This window comes from Nerophis lumbriciformis, linkage group LG21 (genome assembly GCF_033978685.3).
Source record: "Nerophis lumbriciformis linkage group LG21, RoL_Nlum_v2.1, whole genome shotgun sequence".
NCBI classification, from domain to species: domain Eukaryota; kingdom Metazoa; phylum Chordata; class Actinopteri; order Syngnathiformes; family Syngnathidae; genus Nerophis; species Nerophis lumbriciformis.
Genome location: NC_084568.2, coordinates 723,742 through 743,068, shown reverse-complemented (window position 1 = coordinate 743,068; position 19,327 = coordinate 723,742). Strand labels below are relative to the sequence as shown.

General features: G+C 32.7%; 1 protein-coding gene across 3 annotated transcripts; it reads left to right on the top strand.

The window, feature by feature from the left end:
- The first annotated feature begins 339 nt into the window (after positions 1–339).
- On the top strand, positions 340–17,951 carry LOC133621261 (uncharacterized). Of its 3 annotated transcripts, XM_061983270.1 has the most exons (6): positions 340–659; positions 11,042–11,137; positions 13,339–13,365; positions 15,703–15,786; positions 15,880–15,900; positions 17,791–17,951. In XM_061983270.1, the coding sequence occupies exons 1-6, from the start codon at positions 355–357 to the stop codon at positions 17,927–17,929; spliced, it is 672 nt and encodes a 223-aa protein (XP_061839254.1). In that variant the 5' UTR covers positions 340–354; the 3' UTR covers positions 17,930–17,951. The 3 variants fall into 3 exon arrangements, with proteins under 3 accessions (XP_061839254.1, XP_061839255.1, XP_061839256.1); XM_061983271.1 differs by lacking the exon at positions 15,880–15,900 and having other exon boundaries at positions 381–659; XM_061983272.1 differs by lacking the exons at positions 15,703–15,786; positions 15,880–15,900 and having other exon boundaries at positions 381–659.
- The last annotated feature ends 1,376 nt before the right edge of the window (positions 17,952–19,327 follow it).

The following is a 19,327-nucleotide window of genomic DNA, read 5'->3' as shown; positions in this document are numbered from 1 at the left end:
AAAATATCTTGTCTTTGCAGTCTATTCAATTGAATATAAGTTGAAAAGGATTTGCAAATAATTCTATTCTCTTTTTATTCACCATTTACACAACGTGACAACTTCACTGCTTTTGATACTTTTTTCAAGGTCGTTGAATGATTTTGTGATTTTTGCCTTCAATTAGTTGCCTGAGAGGAGCTAAGGACAAATGAACAAGTACCTCACAGTCCAGAAGTCTGGACTCGGGCCTCATAGACTGTCCTTGTTGATCCGAGGCAGATGGGAGAGGAACAATGGGCCGGCCCATACGGAGGACGGCAGCGACTGACACAGCCACTGTTGCTCCAAAGAATGCTTGGATGCGTGCCAGTAATGGACCTCACCACTGATGCCACCCCACCTGTGCCCTCCCCATGCCTCATGTCCCATGGTGCAATGGGGCTCGTAGGGCGACACCTTCAAAGAGCAGCAAACAAGTCAGCACGGCGGCAGAGCGTGGTGGTGTGGACTACTGGACTTGGAGACGTCCGAAGAAGTCTCGAAGGACCTCACCAGAGCTCAGAAATACTCGCATGGCGACGGCGAGCACCTCAGGGCTCGGGCGGAAGAAGAAGAGTCCGAGTCTCATGGATTCTTTTAGCAAGATCTTTGGAGGAGACAAGAAGAAAAGGAGCAAGGTGAGCAGCAAGCTTATTTCTGATGTCGTTAAAAATGATCTGTTATTCACATTTGTCAGTTGAGACTTCTTTATGAAGGCAAATTACAAATCATTTAAACTAAATTCTGAAAAGTAGTATATGTTTGTAAAAAAAAACATTTTTTTTTCTTTTTTTTGAGAACAAAACTGTGTATTTTACAGAAAAAGTGGTATATTTTTTAGGAAAAACACTGGTTGTTTTTGTGAATAAAGTGGTACATACTTGCAAAAAAAATTATATTTTGGAGAAAAAACATTGGGGTTTTTTGTGAATAAAATGGTAAATATTTGCAAAAAAAGTTGCATATTTCTGGAGGAAGAAGTGTTATGTTTTTGAAAAAAGTAGGAGGCAAAAAGTAGTATATTTTGGAGGAAAAAAGTGTTAAATTTTTGAAAAAAAGTAGGAGACAAAAAGTAGTATATTTTGGAGGAAAAAAGTGTTAAATTTTTGAAAAAAAGTAGGAGACAAAAAGTAGTATATTTTGGAGGAAAAAAGTGTTATATTTTTGAAAAAAAGTAGGAGACAAAAAGTAGTATATTTTGGAGGAAAAAAGTGTTATATTTTTTTTTAAAAAGTAGGAGGCAAAAAGTAGTAATTTTGGAGGAAAGTGTTATATTTTTCAAAAAAGTGTAGATTTTACAGAAAAAAACTGGTATTTTTTTTAGGAAAAACACTGGTTATTTTTGTGAATGAAGTGGTACATTGGGGTTGTGAGTTTTTCCTTGCCCTTATGTGGGCTCTGTACCGCGGATGTCGTTGTGGCTTGTGCAGCCCTTTGAGACACTTGTGATTTAGGGCTATATAAGTAAACATTGATTGATTGATTGATACATATTTGCAAAAAAAAGGTATATTTTGGAGAAAAAAATATATTTATTTTTTTGGTGAATAAAGTGGTACATACTTGCAAAAAATATATATATTTTGGAAAAAAAACATTGGTTTTTTTAAATTAATAAAATGGTAAATATTTGCGAAAAAAAGTTGTATATTTCTGGGTGAAGAAGTGTTATGTTTTTGAAAAAAAGTAGGAGGCAAAAAGTAGTATATTTTGGAGGAAAAAAAGTGTTATAGTTTTGAAAAAAGTAGGAGACAAAAAGTAGTATATTTTGGAGGAAAAAAGTGTTATATTTTTGAAAAAAAGTAGGAGGCAAAAAGTAGTAATTTTGGAGGAAAGTGTTATATTTTTGAAAAAAGTGTAGATTTTACAGAATTTTTTTAAAATTTTTTTTTAGGAAAAACACTGGTTATTTTTGTGAATAAAGTGGTACATTGGGGTTGTGAGTTTTTCCTTGCCCTTATGTGGGCTCTGTACCGCGGATGTCGTTGTGGCTTGTGCAGCCCTTTGAGACACTTGTGATTTAGGGCTATATAAATAAACATTTATTGATTGATTGATACATATTTGCTAAAAAAGGTATATTTTGGAGAAAAACATTGGGGTTTTTTTGTGAATAAAGTGGTACATACTTGCAAAACATATATATATTTTGGAAAAAAAACATTGTTTTTTTTTTTATTAATAAAATGGTAAATATTTGCGAAAAAAAGTTGTATATTTCTGGGTGAAGAAGTGTTATGTTTTTGAAAAAAAGTAGGAGGCAAAAAGTAGTATATTTTGAAGGAAAAAAGTGTTATATTTTTGGAAAAAAAGTAGGAGGCAAAAAGTAGTAATTTTGGAGGAAAGTGTTATATTTTTGAAAAAAGTGTAGATTTTACAGAAAAAAAATTGTATTTTTTTTTAGGAAAAACACTGGTTATTTTTGTGAATAAAGTGGTACATTAGGGTTGTGAGTTTTTCCTTGCCCTTATGTGGGCTCTGTACCGCGGATGTCGTTGTGGCTTGTGCAGCCCTTTGAGACACTTGTGATTTAGGGCTATATAAATAAACATTGATTGATTGATTGATTGATTGATACATATTTGCAAAAAAAAGGTATATTTTGGAGAAAAACATTGGTTATTTTTTGTGAAAAAAGTGGTACATACTTGCAAAAAATATATATATTTTGGAGAAAAAACATTGGGTTTTTTATTAATAAAATGGTAAATATTTGCGAAAGAAAAGTAGTATATTTCTGGAGGAAGAAGTGTTATGTTTTTGAAAAAAAGTAGGAGGCAAAAAGTAGTATATTTTGGAGGAAAAAAGTGTTATATTTTTGAAAAAAGTGTAGATTTTACAGAATTTTTTTAAAAATTTTTTTAGGAAAAACTGGTTATTTTTGTGAATAAAGTGGTACATTGGGGATGTGAGTTTTTCCTTGCCCTTATGTGGGCTCTGTACCGCGGATGTCGTTGTGGCTTGTGCAGCCCTTTGAGACACTTGTGATTTAGGGCTATATAAATAAACATTGATTGATTAATTGATTGATACATATTTGCAAAAAAAGGTATATTTTGGAGAAAAACATTGGTTATTTTTTGTGAAAAAAGTGGTACATACTTGCAAAAAATATATATATTTTGGAGAAAAAACATTGGGTTTTTTATTAATAAAATGGTAAATATTTGCGAAAAAAAAAGTTGTATATTTCTGGAGGAAGAAGTGTTACGTTTTTTTTTAAAAAGTAGGAGACAAAAAGTAGTATATTTTGGAGGAAAAAAGTGTTATATTTTTGAAAAAAAGTAGGAGACAAAAAGTAGTATATTTTGGAGGAAAAAAGTGTTATATTTTTGAAAAAAAGTAGGAGGCAAAAAGTAGTAATTTTGGAGGAAAGTGTTATATTTTTGAAAAAAGTGTAGATTTTACAGAAAAAAAATTGTATTTTTTTTTAGGAAAAACACTGGTTATTTTTGTGAATGAAGTGGTACATTGGGGTTGTGAGTTTTTCCTTGCCCTTATGTGGGCTCTGTACCGCGGATGTTGTTGTGGCTTGTGCAGCCCTTTGAGACACTTGTGATTTAGGGCTATATAAATAAACATTTATTGATTGATTGATTGATACATATTTGCAAAAAAAGGTATATTTTGGAGAAAAACATTTTTTTTTTTTGTGAATAAAGTGGTACATACTTGCAAAAAATATATATATTTTGGAAAAAAAACATTGGTTTTTTTTTATTACCGGTAATAAAATGGTAAATATTTGTGAAAAAAGTTGTATATTTCTGGAGGAAGAAGTGTTATGTTTTTTTTAAAAAGTAGGAGGCAAAAAGTAGTATATTTTGGAGGAAAAAAGTGTTATATTTTTGAAAAAAAAGTAGGAGGCAAAAAATAGTAATTTTGGAGGAAAGTGTTATATTTTTTAAAAAAAGTGTAGCTTTTACAGAAAAAAAAATGTATTTTTTTTAGGGAAAACACTGGTTATTTTTGTGAATAAAGTGGTACATTAGGGTTGTGAGTTTTTCCTTGCCCTTATGTGGGCTCTGTACCGCGGATGTCGTTGTGGCTTGTGCAGCCCTTTGAGACACCTGTGATTTAGGGCTATATAAATAAACATTGATTGATTGATACATATTTGCAAAAAAAGGTATATTTTGGAGAAAAACATTGGTTATTTTTTGTGAAAAAAGTGGTACATACTTGCAAAAAATATATATATTTTGGAGAAAAAACATTGGGTTTTTTATTAATAAAATGGTAAATATTTGCGAAAAAAAAGTTGTATATTTCTGGAGGAAGAAGTGTTATATTTTTGAAAAAAAGTAGGAGGCAAAAAGTAGTATATTTTGGAGGAAAAAAGTGTTATATTTTTGAAAAAAGTAGGAGGCAAAAAGTAGTAATTTTGGAGGAAAGTGTTATATTTCTGAAAAAAGTGTAGATTTTACAGAAAAAAACTGGTATTTTTTTTTAGGAAAAACACTGGTTATTTTTGTGAATAAAGTGGTACATTGGGGTTGTGAGTTTTTCCTTGCCCTTATGTGGGCTCTGTACCGCGGTTGTCCTTGTGGCTTGTGCAGCCCTTTGAGACACTTGTGATTTAGGGCTATATAAGTAAACATTGATTGATTGATTGATTGATATATATTTGCAAAAAAAAGGTATATTTTGGAGAAAAACATTGGTTATTTTTTGTGACAAAAGTGGTACATACTTGCAAAAAATATATATATTTTGGAGAAAAAACTGAGTTTTTTATTAATAAAATGGTAAATATTTGCGAAAAAAAAGTTGTATATTTCTGGAGGAAGAAGTGTTATGTTTTTGAAAAAAAGTAGGAGGCAAAAAGTAGTATATTTTGGAGGAAAAAAGTGTTATATTTTTGAAAAAAAGTAGGAGACAAAAAGTAGTATATTTTGGAGGAAAAAAGTGTTATATTTTTGAAAAAAAAGTAGGAGGCAAAAAGTAGTAATTTTGGAGGAAAGTGTTATATTTTTGAAAAAAGTGTAGATTTTACAGAAAATTTTTTTTATTTTTTTTTTAGGAAAAACTGGTTATTTTTGTGAATAAAGTGGTACATTGGGGTTGTGAGTTTTTCCTTGCCCTTATGTGGGCTCTGTACCGCGGATGTCGTTGTGGCTTGTGCAGCCCTTTGAGACACTTGTGATTTAGGGCTATATAAATAAACATTTATTGATTGATTGATTGATTGATACATATTTGCTAAAAAAGGTATATTTTGGAGAAAGACATTGGTTTTTTTTTGTGAATAAAGTGGTACCGGTACATACTTGCAAAAAATATATATATTTTGGAAAAAAAACATTGGTTTTTTTTTTATTAATAAAATGGTAAATATTTGCGAAAAAAAGTTGTATATTTCTGAAGGAAGAAGTGTTATGTTTTTAAAAAAAAGTAGGAGACAAAAAGTAGTATATTTTGGAGGAAAAAAGTGTTATAGTTTTGAAAAAAAGTAGGAGACAAAAAGTAGTATATTTTGGAGGAAAAAAATGTTATATTTTTGAAAAAAAAAGTAGGAGGCAAAAAGTAGTAATTTTGGAGGAAAGTGTTATATTTTTGAAAAAAGTGTAGATTTTACAGGAAATTTTTTTAATTTTTTTTTTAGGAAAAACACTGGTTATTTTTGTGAATGAAGTGGTACATTGGGGTTGTGAGTTTTTCCTTGCCCTTATGTGGGCTCTGTACTGCGGATGTTGTTGTGGCTTGTGCAGCCCTTTGAGACACTTGTGATTTAGGGCTATATAAATAAACATTTATTGATTGATTGATTGATACATATTTGCAAAAAAAGGTATATTTTGGAGAAAAACATTGTTTTTTTTTTGTGAATAAAGTGGTACATACTTGCAAAAAATATATATATTTTGGAAAAAAAACATTGGTTTTTTTTTATTACCGGTAATAAAATGGTAAATATTTGTGAAAAAAGTTGTATATTTCTGGAGGAAGAAGTGTTATGTTTTTTTTAAAAAGTAGGAGGCAAAAAGTAGTATATTTTGGAGGAAAAAAGTGTTATATTTTTGAAAAAAAAGTAGGAGGCAAAAAATAGTAATTTTGGAGGAAAGTGTTATATTTTTGAAAAAAAAGTGTAGCTTTTACAGAAAAAAAAATGTATTTTTTTTAGGGAAAACACTGGTTATTTTTGTGAATAAAGTGGTACATTAGGGTTGTGAGTTTTTCCTTGCCCTTATGTGGGCTCTGTACCGCGGATGTCGTTGTGGCTTGTGCAGCCCTTTGAGACACTTGTGATTTAGGGCTATATAAATAAACATTGATTGATTGATACATATTTGCAAAAAAAGGTATATTTTGGAGAAAAACATTGGTTATTTTTTGTGAAAAAAGTGATACATACTTGCAAAAAATATATATATTTTGGAGAAAAAACATTGGGTTTTTTATTAATAAAATGGTAAATATTTGCGGAAAAAAAAGTTGTATATTTCTGGAGGAAGAAGTGTTATATTTTTGAAAAAAAGTAGGAGGCAAAAAGTAGTATATTTTGGAGGAAAAAAGTGTTATATTTTTGAAAAAAGTAGGAGACAAAAAGTAGTATATTTTGGAGGAAAAAAGTGTTATATTTTTGGAAAAAAAAGTAGGAGGCAAAAAGTAGTAATTTTGGAGGAAAGTGTTATATTTTTGAAAAAAGTGTAGATTTTACAGAAAAAAAATTGTATTTTTTTTTTAGGAAAAACACTGGTTATTTTTGTGAATAAAGTGGTACATTGGGGTTGTGTGTTTTTCCTTGCCCTTATGTGGGCTCTGTACCGCGGATGTCGTTGTGGCTTGTGCAGCCCTTTGAGACACTTGTGATTTAGGGCTATATAAGTAAACATTGATTGATTGATTGATTGATACATATTTGCAAAAAAAAGGTATATTTTGGAGAAAAACATTGGGGTTTTTTTGTGAATAAAGTGGTACATACTTGCAAAAAATATATATATTTTGGAGAAAAAACATTGAGTTTTTTATTAATAAAATGGTAAATATTTGCGAAAAAAAGTTGTATATTTCTGGAGGAAGAAGTGTTATGTTTTTGAAAAAAAGTAGGAGGCAAAAAGTAGTATATTTTGGAGGAAAAAAGTGTTATATTTTTAAAAAAAAGTAGGAGACAAAAAGTAGTATATTTTGGAGGAAAAAAGTGTTATATTTTTGAAAAAAAAGTAGGAGGCAAAAAGTAGTAATTTTGGAGGAAAGTGTTATATTTTTGAAAAAAAGTGTAGATTTTACAGAAAAAAACTGGTATTTTTTTTAGGAAAAACACTGGTTATTTTTGTGAATGAAGTGGTACATTGGGGTTGTGAGTTTTTCCTTGCCCTTATGTGGGCTCTGTACCCCGGATGTCGTTGTGGCTTGTGCAGCCCTTTGAGACACTTGTGATTTAGGGCTATATAAGTAAACATTGATTGATTGATACATATTTGCAAAAAAAAAGATATATTTTGGAGAAAAAAATATATTTATTTTTTTGGTGAATAAAGTGGTACATACTTGCAAAAAATATATATATTTTGGAGAAAAAACATTGAGTTTTTTATTAATGAAATGGTAAATATTTGCGAAAAAAAGTTGTATATTTCTGGAGGAAGAAGTGTTATGTTTTTGAAAAAAAGTAGGAGGCAAAAAGTAGTATATTTTGGAGGAAAAAAGTGTTATATTTTTTTTAAAAAGTAGGAGACAAAAAGTAGTATATTTTGGAGGAAAAAAGTGTTATATTTTTGAAAAAAAGTAGGAGGCAAAAAGTAGTAATTTTGGAGGAAAGTGTTATATTTTTGAAAAAAGTGTAGATTTTACAGAAAAAAACTGGTATTTTTTTTAGGAAAAACTGGTTATTTTTGTGAATAAAGTGGTACATTGGGGTTGTGAGTTTTTCCTTGCCCTTATGTGGGCTCTGTACCGCGGATGTCGTTGTGGCTTGTGCAGCCCTTTGAGACACTTTTGATTTAGGGCTATATAAATAAACATTGATTGATATTTGCAAAAAAAGGTATATTTTGGAGAAAAACATTGGTTATTTTTTGTGGATAAAGTGGTACATACTTGCAAAAAATATATATATTTTGGAGAAAAAACATTGGTTTTTTTAATTAATAAAATGGTAAATATTATATATATATATATATATATATATATATATATATATATATATATATATATATATATATATATATATATATATATATATATATATATGTATTTTTTTTTTTTTTTTTTAAAGTAGGAGACAAAAAGTAGTATATTTTGGAGGAAAGGTGTTATATTTTTGAAAAAAGTGTATATTTGACAGAAAAAGTGGTATCTTTTTTAGGAAAAACACTGGTTATTTTGTGAATAAAGTGGTACATACTTACAAAAAAATATACATTTTGGAGAAAAACATTGTTTATTTTTTGTGAATAAAGTGGTGCATCTGAGATAAGCTCCAGCACCCCCCGCGACCCCAAAAAGGATAAGCGGTAGAAAATGGATGGATATTTGCAAAAAAAAGTTGTATATTTCTGGGGAAGAAAGTGTTATTTTTGGGGAAAAAAGTAGGAGACAAAAAGTAGTATATTTTAGAGGAAAAAAAGTGTTACATTTTTTTAAAAAGGGTATATTTTACAGAATGTTTTTTATATTTTTTAGGAAAAAATTGTTATTTTTGTGAATAAAGTGGTACGTACTTGCAAAAAAGGTATATTTTGGAGAAAAACGTTGTGTTTTTTTTGTGAATAAAGTGGTACATATTTGCGAAAAACTTATATATTTCTAGGGAGAAAAGTTTTTATGTTTTTGAAAAAAAAGTACGAGGCAAAAAGTAGTATATTTTATCCAAAAAAAGTGTTATTTTTATGAGAATTTCTTTTTAAATATTTTTTTAGAATAATAATCTGTATGTTTTTTTAAAGAAAAAATGGTACATTTAAAAAAAAAATCATTTCTACATTTTTAAAGAAAAAATATATATTTTGAAGAACAATATTTTGTAATTTTTTGACAAAAGAAATGGCATATTTTGGGGGAAATAATTTGTATATTTTTGACCAAAAACATTTTATATTTTTGAGAAAAAAATCATATTTATGAGAAAACAGTTGCATCTTTGAGAAAAACTGGCCTATACAGTATATGTTAGAAAAAAAATCAATAATTCGAGAAAGTGGTATATGTTTAAAGAAAAAAGTGGTATATTGATAAATAATAAAGGTTTTATAGATAATTTCAAAAATATATATTTGTATTTTTTAAAAAAAGGTTCTTACATTTTTCAGAGAAATAGGTTATTTAAATATAATAAAATAATGTTTTATTATTTTAGCCCAGTGATACAGTTTAACGTGCGGTGTCTGTGCTGTGATTGGTTGGTGACCAGTACAGGGTGTAACCCGCCTTTTGCCCCAAGTCAGGTGGGGTAGGCTCCAGCTTAATCGTGACCCTGAGGAGGAATTTTGACATTTTAATAACCCCTATGAATGTATCCATCCTGTTTTAAATGTATTTGTGCTATTTAATAGTCTGTATCCAGTCCAAATGAACCATAAACTTGTGCAGTTAGACTGTAAAACTCAACTCAAAGTAATAACAAAGACAATAAAACTTTTATTTATTTTAGAAAATAAGTTGTATAGTTTTCCCTACAAATGTTTCTGAAAGAAGAAATGTATGAACATGGGTAGAGATTTGTATCTTTTTCGAAAATAAGTTAAGATATATTTTTGAGAAAAAAATGTTTTATATTTTCAATAAAATATCTAAATATTGGGCAGCATGGTGCCAGGAGGGTTAGTGCTCGTGCCTCACAATAAGAAGATCCTGGGTTCGATTCCCGGGCTCGGGGTCTTTCTGTGTGGAGTTTATTTGTTCTCCCCGTGACTGTGTGGGTTCCTCCGAGTGCAGCTGGAATAGGCTCCAGCACCCCCCGTGACCCCGAGAGGAACAAGCGGTAGAAAATGGATGGATGGATTTAAAGATTTTTATAAAATAATAGTATATTTATTACCCCACTTAAATGAGTATAGTATAGTATACTGTGTATATATATATATATATATATATATATATATATATATATATATATATATATATATATATACATATATATATATATATATATATATATATATATATACACACACACACACACATACAGTATATATGCATATATATATATATACACAGTATATATAAATATGCATACAATATATATAGTATATATATAAATATATACATATACAGTATATATATATATATATATATATATATATATATATATATATATATATATAAATATTGTGTATTATGTTTAACACATTTAATGAAAGATTTAGGTATGTAAAAATGAAGGTATGTGCTAAAAAACAGCACAATCGAAACATACAATGTGTGTAAAAAGTAAAGAAAGGTGTAAAACTGTACTGTATCACTGAAATGTGTTTATTTGTATTGTATAATAGAGCGATAATATTGTTTTGGAGATTAATTGTTAAAGCTTTTGATTTTACTCTCAAATTAATCATAATATATGTATATATACATAACTATATATATATATATATATATATATATATATATATATGTATATATATATATATATATATATATACATATATATATATATATATATATATTAATATATATATATATATATATATATGTATATATACATAACTACATATATATATATACGTATATATACATGATAATAAAGCAACCATAATGATATTCTTGGTTGTAAGTGGAGCCATGTATTATAAGTTAAACTTTTTTTGAACAGAAATCCATTTTAACATTTTTTTTTAAATCAATGCCATCCTAATCCTGCACTGCTTGTTCAGACGCTTAACAATTGTATATTTATTTCATTTTATGAAGAATACACATTTGAAAATGATAAATACCTCCTACCTGTGGTGGTTTTGTATATGGACCACATGTGTATTCTCAAGGGGGCGCAACGAGGATGGGGGGCCCCCATATATGATTTTTTTTTTAACATATGAATACTTGCTTTCTTACTCATGTTGGTTGTTGGTCTTAGGGGTCATTCCGGGGTCACCTGGCCGCATCGCCCCAGCAGTCCTCCGCCCGCCGTCGGACCAATGAAAACGCTGTGGTCCAGTTCTTCCGCAGCATTGTAAGTTCTTCAGATAAAGGCTGAATTTACAATAGAAATACTGCAAAATAAAAGGATTACATGGTTAAATATTGACTTTTAAAAGGGACCATTTATGCAAAACCAACTTTTCTTACCTATAGGTACCTGTTTTTGTGTATCTGGGTTCTTTATAGGTCCGGAAACTGTGAAATCAAACCAGGGTCATCTATAAAACAATCTTGCTTTCCCTTCATACTTCCTACAAACGAGCCGTTTGAAATTTGCCCAATTTGTGACGTTTTCCTAATTGTGATGTCAGCGGATATCTCCATATATGGTAGCGGTTTGCCCAGAAGCTTTGCGCGAGTCTGCCACCGTAGTCAATAAGTTACTTATTTTTCTCTATCCTCTTGTTGTGGGGCAGACTGGCTCGTACATGCACATGCGTCCTCCGCTGTTACCATTTCTAATACAAAGTAGCGTATAGTTCAAACTTATATCTGTCAGTAGACTCCATACGGAAGTGCTAAAAACTAGAACATGATATTAAGGAGACACAGTCAAAGTGGAGGCACGTAAATAAAACAATTTTTTACGTGATAATATATCATATTGTCGGTGTTTATTACACTTTGCATTCATAATTTTAAGCTGTTTTTGACATTTTTGTTGTGTTTTGCTTGATTGTAAAAGATACACAACTATGGAGGAGCTGGTCTGAGAAGTAAAAGATGTTCATATGTTGTTAATATTCAGTGTTTTATTGTTCAGAGTTAACATTGTAAGTCCCACTTTCTTTATTTTCATGTACATTTTGGGTGTCCCATTCAGTATAAAACTGTAAAATTCCAAAAAAAAAGTCTTTTTTGAGGTGGTCTGTCATAACTTTTTTAGAATTCTATCGGACATTGTGACTTTTGGTGTTGGTGTTCCTGGAAAAAAAGGGACCCAAACTAGTGTACCGTGAGATATTGTTTGGTATGTAATTTCACCTAATTGGGTTAAAAATATTCTTTGCAAACCAGTAATTATTGTCTGTGCTGTCAAGAGCTCGGCAGAGTAACTGTGTAATACTCTTCCATATCAGTAGGTGGCAGCAGGTAGCTAATTGCTTTGTAGACGTCAGGAACATGATTTGTCGTGATCACAATATGCAGAAAATAATCCGTATGTTCTTTTAATAAAAAATGGTACATTAAAAAAAAAAAATTCTACATTTTTAAAGAAAAAAAGTATATTTTGAAGAACAATATTTTGTAATTTTTTGACAAAAGAAATGGCATATTTTGGGGGAAATAATTTGTATATTTTTGACCAAAAACATTTTATATTTTTGAGAAAAAAAATCATATTTATGAAAAAACAGTTGCATCTTTGAGAAAAACTGGCCTATACAGTATATGTTAAAAAAAAAAAATCAATATTTCGAGAAAGTGGTATATGTTTAAAGAAAAAAGTGGTATATTGATAAATAATAAAGGTTTTATAGATAATTTCAAAAATATATATTTGTATTTAAAAAAAAAAGGTTCTTACATTTTTCAGAGAAATAGGCAACGTTCAGGTAAAAAGGTATCTAATCCTTAAACCAAAAATAAACAAAAGGCGTTGAAGTTTCGGGATGGCTATGCAAAACGAAACTAAAACTGAACTGTCTGCAAAGTAAACAAAAACAGAATGCTGGACGACAGCAAAGACTTACAGCGCGTGGAGCAGACGGCGTCCACAAAGTACATCCGTACATGACATGACAATCAACAACAAAATAGGAGCGCCAGACAAGAACTAAAAACACCAAAAAACACAAAATAAGTCAGGGCGTGATGTGACAGGTGGTGACAGTACACCTACTTTGAGACGAGCTATAGTGATGCATGCTTGGTTATGGTTTGAATTTTTATCCAACAATTGCGAGAACAACATTTTACTGTCAATAACGCGTGCTGAGTTACATTTTTTAATGTTTTCTGCTGGTGGTGTACACGCCTTGGGATTTTTTCAATGAAAAAAATGTGCCTCGGCTCAGGAAAGGTTGAAAAACACTGATGTAGACCACAATGAAGCGTTTTAAACGCAAGGAAAAAAAATCATATGACCTCTTTAAAGGGCAATTGAAGAGAAGCATTTTTGGTCATTAAAAACATTTGTAAAATAAGCATCACCACATTGCTTATTATTGATTGTGGTGACGCGTTAAAAGGCTGGCTAGTCACTTATTCTTTCTGCTTCTTGTTCCTCAGGTTTCCTCGCCTCGCCCTAAGTCAAAGGTAAGATAAACGCTTTAACATCCAATTTATTACAACTTGCAAAGAGGAATCTTAAATGGTTTGTTGCATCGACCGAATCAAAGTCACTTTCCACTTATTCTATCTGGACTAACCCCCGTCGAGCACGTCTTTGTACCCTTTTTCAGTTTGGTGAACTTGTGGTTAGTTTGACTTCCTCAGGACTCTACAGGGGGATGAAAAGTGCATGCAGGTCACTCATCTCATCAAATCATATCACTGTTTCTTTTTCATGTGCAGTGGAGAGAGGTCTTTGGCTTGGTAGGTCAACACAATGAAAGTTCCACTGCTGTGTGTGTGTGTGTGTGTGTGTTTATATTGCATGCTTTACCCACACCACCATGCTAACTTGTGTCCACTTAAATGGTTTTCTTTTTCTGTATAAATGTATTTTACTCTTTGACAACCGTGTTGCATGAGTCATTTCCATCGTATTTTAAAAGCATACACTTAATATATTCTTTGGTAGTTTTTACACGTTCTATCTACAGCAGTGTATCTTAACCATAGGGCCGGCGAAAATAGTGCCCACTATCTGTTTCTCAGCTGTGGTCAGTTGTAATATACTTTTCCACCACTTGTGGCAGTAATGACAATCTCAAACAAACAGAAGAAGTCTGGAGGTGAAGTCATAGAGAAGTTTCTTCAGCGCAAAAATTATGAATAAAGTGGTGAGGCTGTATTTTTATTTGCGCTTTAATTGTATTGACAGTTTATTTAATAAACATATCTTATTTATGTACCGTATTTTCCCGACTATAAGGCGCACTTAAAATCCTTTCCCCCCCCTCAAAACTCGACAGTGCGCCTAATGTACGGAATAATTCTGTTTTTTTGCTTACCGACCTCGAAGCAATTTTATTTGGTACATGGTGTAATGATAAGTGTGACCAGTAGATGGCAGTCAAACATAAAATATACTGTAGACTGCACTACGATGGCAATATGACTCAAGTAAACAACACCAACATGTTATATGTTCCATTGAAAATATAAAACATTACACACGGCGCCCAAAAATCTATCAAAATGTTTTAGTAGGACTTTGGTAAGCTATGAAGCCGCACCGCTTGATGTGCTTCAACATAGGAGTATTATTATGGTGAGTGTATAAGGTAAGACATATTATCTGGCGTTTTGTTTTGCAATATTATGCAAAAGCAACTTTTCTTACCTTCTGGTACCTGCTGATCTGTATTTGGGATCTGCATAAATCCTGAAAAATTGCGCGGATCCGCCTTTGTAGTCGGTGCGGACACCGTAGTCGATAAGCTTCTTCTTTTTCTCTATCTTCTTGTTATGGGACATTCATCCTCCGCTGTTGCCATTTCTAATATAAAGTAGTGTAAAGTTCTTACTTATATCTGTCAGTAAACTCACCATGAAAGCGCTAAAACATACCGGTGTAGTGAGTTTACATTATTCACCCAAGGAACTTTAGTTATTAGAGAGTTCCGGTCAGACAGTTTTTCACGGCACACATTTCCGGTGTGGTTGTTTCCGGATGAGGAGATGCTGCTCCGTTATTGATAGAAGTAAAATCTAAATGTCATTAAAACAGTTAGCTCCATCTTTTGACACTTCTTCCACTCCCGTCCTTGCACGCTACACGGCTACAACAAAGATGACGGGGAGAAGACGCTGTCGAAGGTGAGCCACGTAAATAAGACCGCCCACAAAACTGTCAAAAAGCGGCTTGAAGATGATCTGTAAAACATCATCTATGCAACATTTTGACCATGAAAGCGCTAAAACATACCGGTGTAGTGAGTTTACATTATTCACCCAAGGAACTTTAGTTATTAGACGGTTGCGGTCGGAAAAAAAAATACAGTATATAGGAGCCATCATGAAAGAACATTTTTAAAAATTACAAAAAGTTAAACTTGAAGATTGCAGTGAGTAAAATATTATAATAATAAAATATATAGTAACTATAAAATAATATAATATATAAAATATATTTAAAAATAAAAATAAATTAATAAATAAAAAACCCTAACCCTAACCCTGGACGTCATGTGGGATTACAAAGAAATATTTTCCTTTTATTCACCACAGAAAAGAAGAGAAATATGATCTCATCATTTGGGACTTTCTGCAAGTCTTCAAGATGACTTTGAAACTTCTCAACTTATATGAACTTGTAATCAACATTTTCATTTAGGACCTCTCGGCTGACGTCAATCTCCTTCCTCGCTTCTTTTATTTTACACTTTGTTTTCTCTCTCTCTCTCTCTCGCCCGAGAGGACTCCTGCGTCCATCTGTCTCCATCATCTCACATGTCCTCTTGTGCTTTAATTGGCATCTTTTTCTAGGCTTCCACGCCGCGTGCAGAGAGCACAAAGTCCCCGGTCAGACGACGCAGGGAGCAGAGCACACTGTCCAGGATCTTCAACCTGGTGAGCGCCCCTCACCACTAACTCGCCCATCGTCCACATTCTTTAAACGTGACATTCCTCATTGAAAACTTTTCCGATCTCTGTTTGCACCAGTGATGTTCTCCTCCGACGTCAGTGAGTAGCAGAGAAATGAAATATCCTTTTTTTTTTTTTTTTTTTTATAAGACTCATGTCATCCTAAAAAACTAATAACATAGGGATACGCCAAGATGTATCAACCTACTTTATAATACCATGTACTGTGGTACCTTGGTTTTTTTACATCACCATTACCCTTATTTAAAACCATGCGCAGACAGGAAGGAGTGGAGGAACTTCCTACTCTGCTGAACCCGAGCCAAAAGCGGCCCGTTAAGATTTTTAACCCGGCCCGCCGGACGTTCTACATCATTTTTTTAGACCTTTAACATCAAAACTGTTGCCACCATTATGATGCACAGTGCTGTTTTTAAATGAGCGTAAGTCTTGAACTATAGAAAGTATTTCAAAGGTCGAAATCTGCGCTTTTGAGTGTTATTACGGTACAAAGCAGAGTGGGCGGGGTTTGTTTTAAGAGCAGCCAGCCCCAAACGCATGTCAAAAACAGACGCGGAAGCAGATTTTTACGTGATAATATATCATATTGTAGGTGTTTATTACACTTTGTATTCATATTTTGTTGTTTTTTACATTTTTGTTGTGTTTTGCGTGGTTTCAGAAGTAAAAGAAGAGTATGTTGTTAATATTCAGTGTTTTATTGTTCATAGTTGATATTGTTAATATTGGACTCTCACACTATTATGTTAGATCCACTATGGACTGGACTCTCACACTATTATGTTAGATCCACTACGAACTGGACTCTCACACTATTATGTTAGATCCACTATGGACTGGACTCTCACACTATTATGTTAGATCCACTATGGACTGGACTCTCACACTATTATGTTAGATCCACTATGGACTGGACTTTCACACTATTATGTTAGATCCACTATGGACTGGACTCTCACACTATTATGTTAGATCCACTATGGACTGGACTCTCACACTATTATGTTAGATCCACTATGGACTGGACTCACACTATTATGTTAGATCCACTATGGACTGGACTCTCACACTATTATGTTAGATCCACTATGGACTGGACTCACACTATTATGTTAGATCCACTATGGACTGGACTCTCACACTATTATTTTAGATCCACTATGGACTGGACTCTCACTATTATGTTAGATCCACTATGGACTGGACTCTCACACTATTATGTTAGAATATATCCACTATGGACTGGACTCTCACACTAGTATGTTAGATCCACTATGGACTGGACTCTCACACTATTATGTTAGATCCACTATGGACTGGACTCTCACACTATTATGTTAGATCCACTATGGACTGGACTCTCACACTATTATGTTAGAATATATCCACTATGGACTGGACTCTCACACTATTATGTTAGATCCACTATGGACTGGACTCCCACTATTATGTTAGATCCACTATGGACTGGACTCTCACTATTATGTTAGATCCACTATGGACTGGACTCTCACACTATTATGTTAGATTCACTATGGACTGGACTCTCACACTATTATGTTAGAATATATCCACTATGGACTGGACTCTTGCGGGCCTGATCCGGCCTGCAGGCCGTACGTTTGACACCACTTGTCTATAATGTCTCAACTCTAAAATAACTAATATCCATTCTTCACAGAAACTAAGTCACCAACCAGTGAGATTCTTTGTTTGTACACTCGACTTCGCAAAACGATACCAACAAAACAGACTATTTTTTTACGCGCAAAGTTTGGTCGTGCAAAGCTTTGGCGAAATTTTCCATCGAAAACCGAGGTGCCACTGTACTTCTTTTGTTGGATCCCACTAAATGTGAAGAATTATGACAATCACGTCTAAATTCCAAGGCTCTTAGGCTTAGGTTTCACTGGAGTGGGTTCTTGGCAGATGTCTTTGGGAAATAAGTCCCGACTTTTCCGTCTACAGGGAGAAACCAAGTCCCGTCCACCGCCCAAACGCTGGAGCACCATCTTCTGAGCTCCCCGCTTCTGAGGTCCGAAGTGTGGCGGGAGAACAACACATCTACCCGTGGCAGACTCACTACCAACCAGCCATGGCTTGTTAACACACTAACACTGGCTTTCTTTTTCATCATAATCTGGTCTTGCTGTTGGACGTCTTCATGAGGCTGTGCTTTTTGAGTATATATCCCAATGTGAACATCACTGTTGATGGTGCTAATGTTAGCAATTGTTTTGTCTCCTGTTTTTGTACCAGTGATGCTTTGTGTTTCGACCAACATTTATAAATGTAGCGTGTTTCTGTTGTGTGTACTACTTTGGAACTGTCCACCTCTCAGTGATTAAACATGTACAGTAATAAGATGATTTGAACAGAGATCTAGTTTTAAAAAAAAAGCCCTTTTTAATTGCACTGTCGCACACTGATGGTGCAAATGTTTGTCTTAGAGAGTTTGAAGCTATGAAGTCACGAGCGGTTTGTGAAGAAAACGGACGTTAATTTCGGGGGTGGTCTGTTTGCAAGTGGTTCAAAGGTTGCAGGTGGAAGCAGCAAGCATGTTAAGGAGATGTTTTGTGATTAAAAAATGATATGTACCTGTGGATTGTGTAATTCCTCAATACTCAATGTGCTTATTGAGACACAGAGGAGGGTGTGTGGTGCATTTTCTGAGCAGATTTATGTTTAAATGTGCAGGCTAACTGGAAATAAACAGCTTTGATGTATATTAATGACATTGTTTTACATTAAATGTTATGAAGTCTGGCCGTTGTCTTGTCTTTATTACATGCTTTTTTACTGCCCAGCTACAGTACACATATATTGTTTATGGAGCAAAATTATGTATAGTACAGGCCAAAAGTTTGGACACACCTTCTCATTCAATGACTTTTCTTTATTTTCCTGACTATTTACATTGTAGATTGTCACTGAAGGCATCAAAACTATGAATGAACTAGGGCTGCAACTAACAACTAATTTGATCATCGATTAATCTGTCGATTATTACTTCGATTAATAATCGGATAAAAGAGACAAACTACATTTCTATTCTTTCCAGTATTTTATTGGGGGGAAAAAACAGCATAGTGGCACCATACTTATTTTGATTATTGTTTCTCAGCTGTTTGTAAATGTTGCAGTTTATAAGGTTTATAAAAAATAAAAATAAATAAAAAGTAGCCTCTGCGCATGCGCATAGAATAGATCCAACGAACCGATGACTAAATTAATCGCCAACTATTTTTATAATTGATTTTAATCGATTTAATCGATTAGTTGTTGCAGCCCTAGAATGAACACATGTGGAGTTATGTACTTAACAGCAAAAGGTGAAATAAATGAAAACATGTTTTATATTATAGTTTCTTCAAAATAGCCACCCTTTGCTCTGATTAATGCATACTTGCCAACCTTGAGACCTCCAATTTCGGGAGGTGGGGGGTGGGGGGTGGGTGCGGGGGGCGTGGTTAAGAGGGGAGGAGTATATTTACAGCTAGAATTC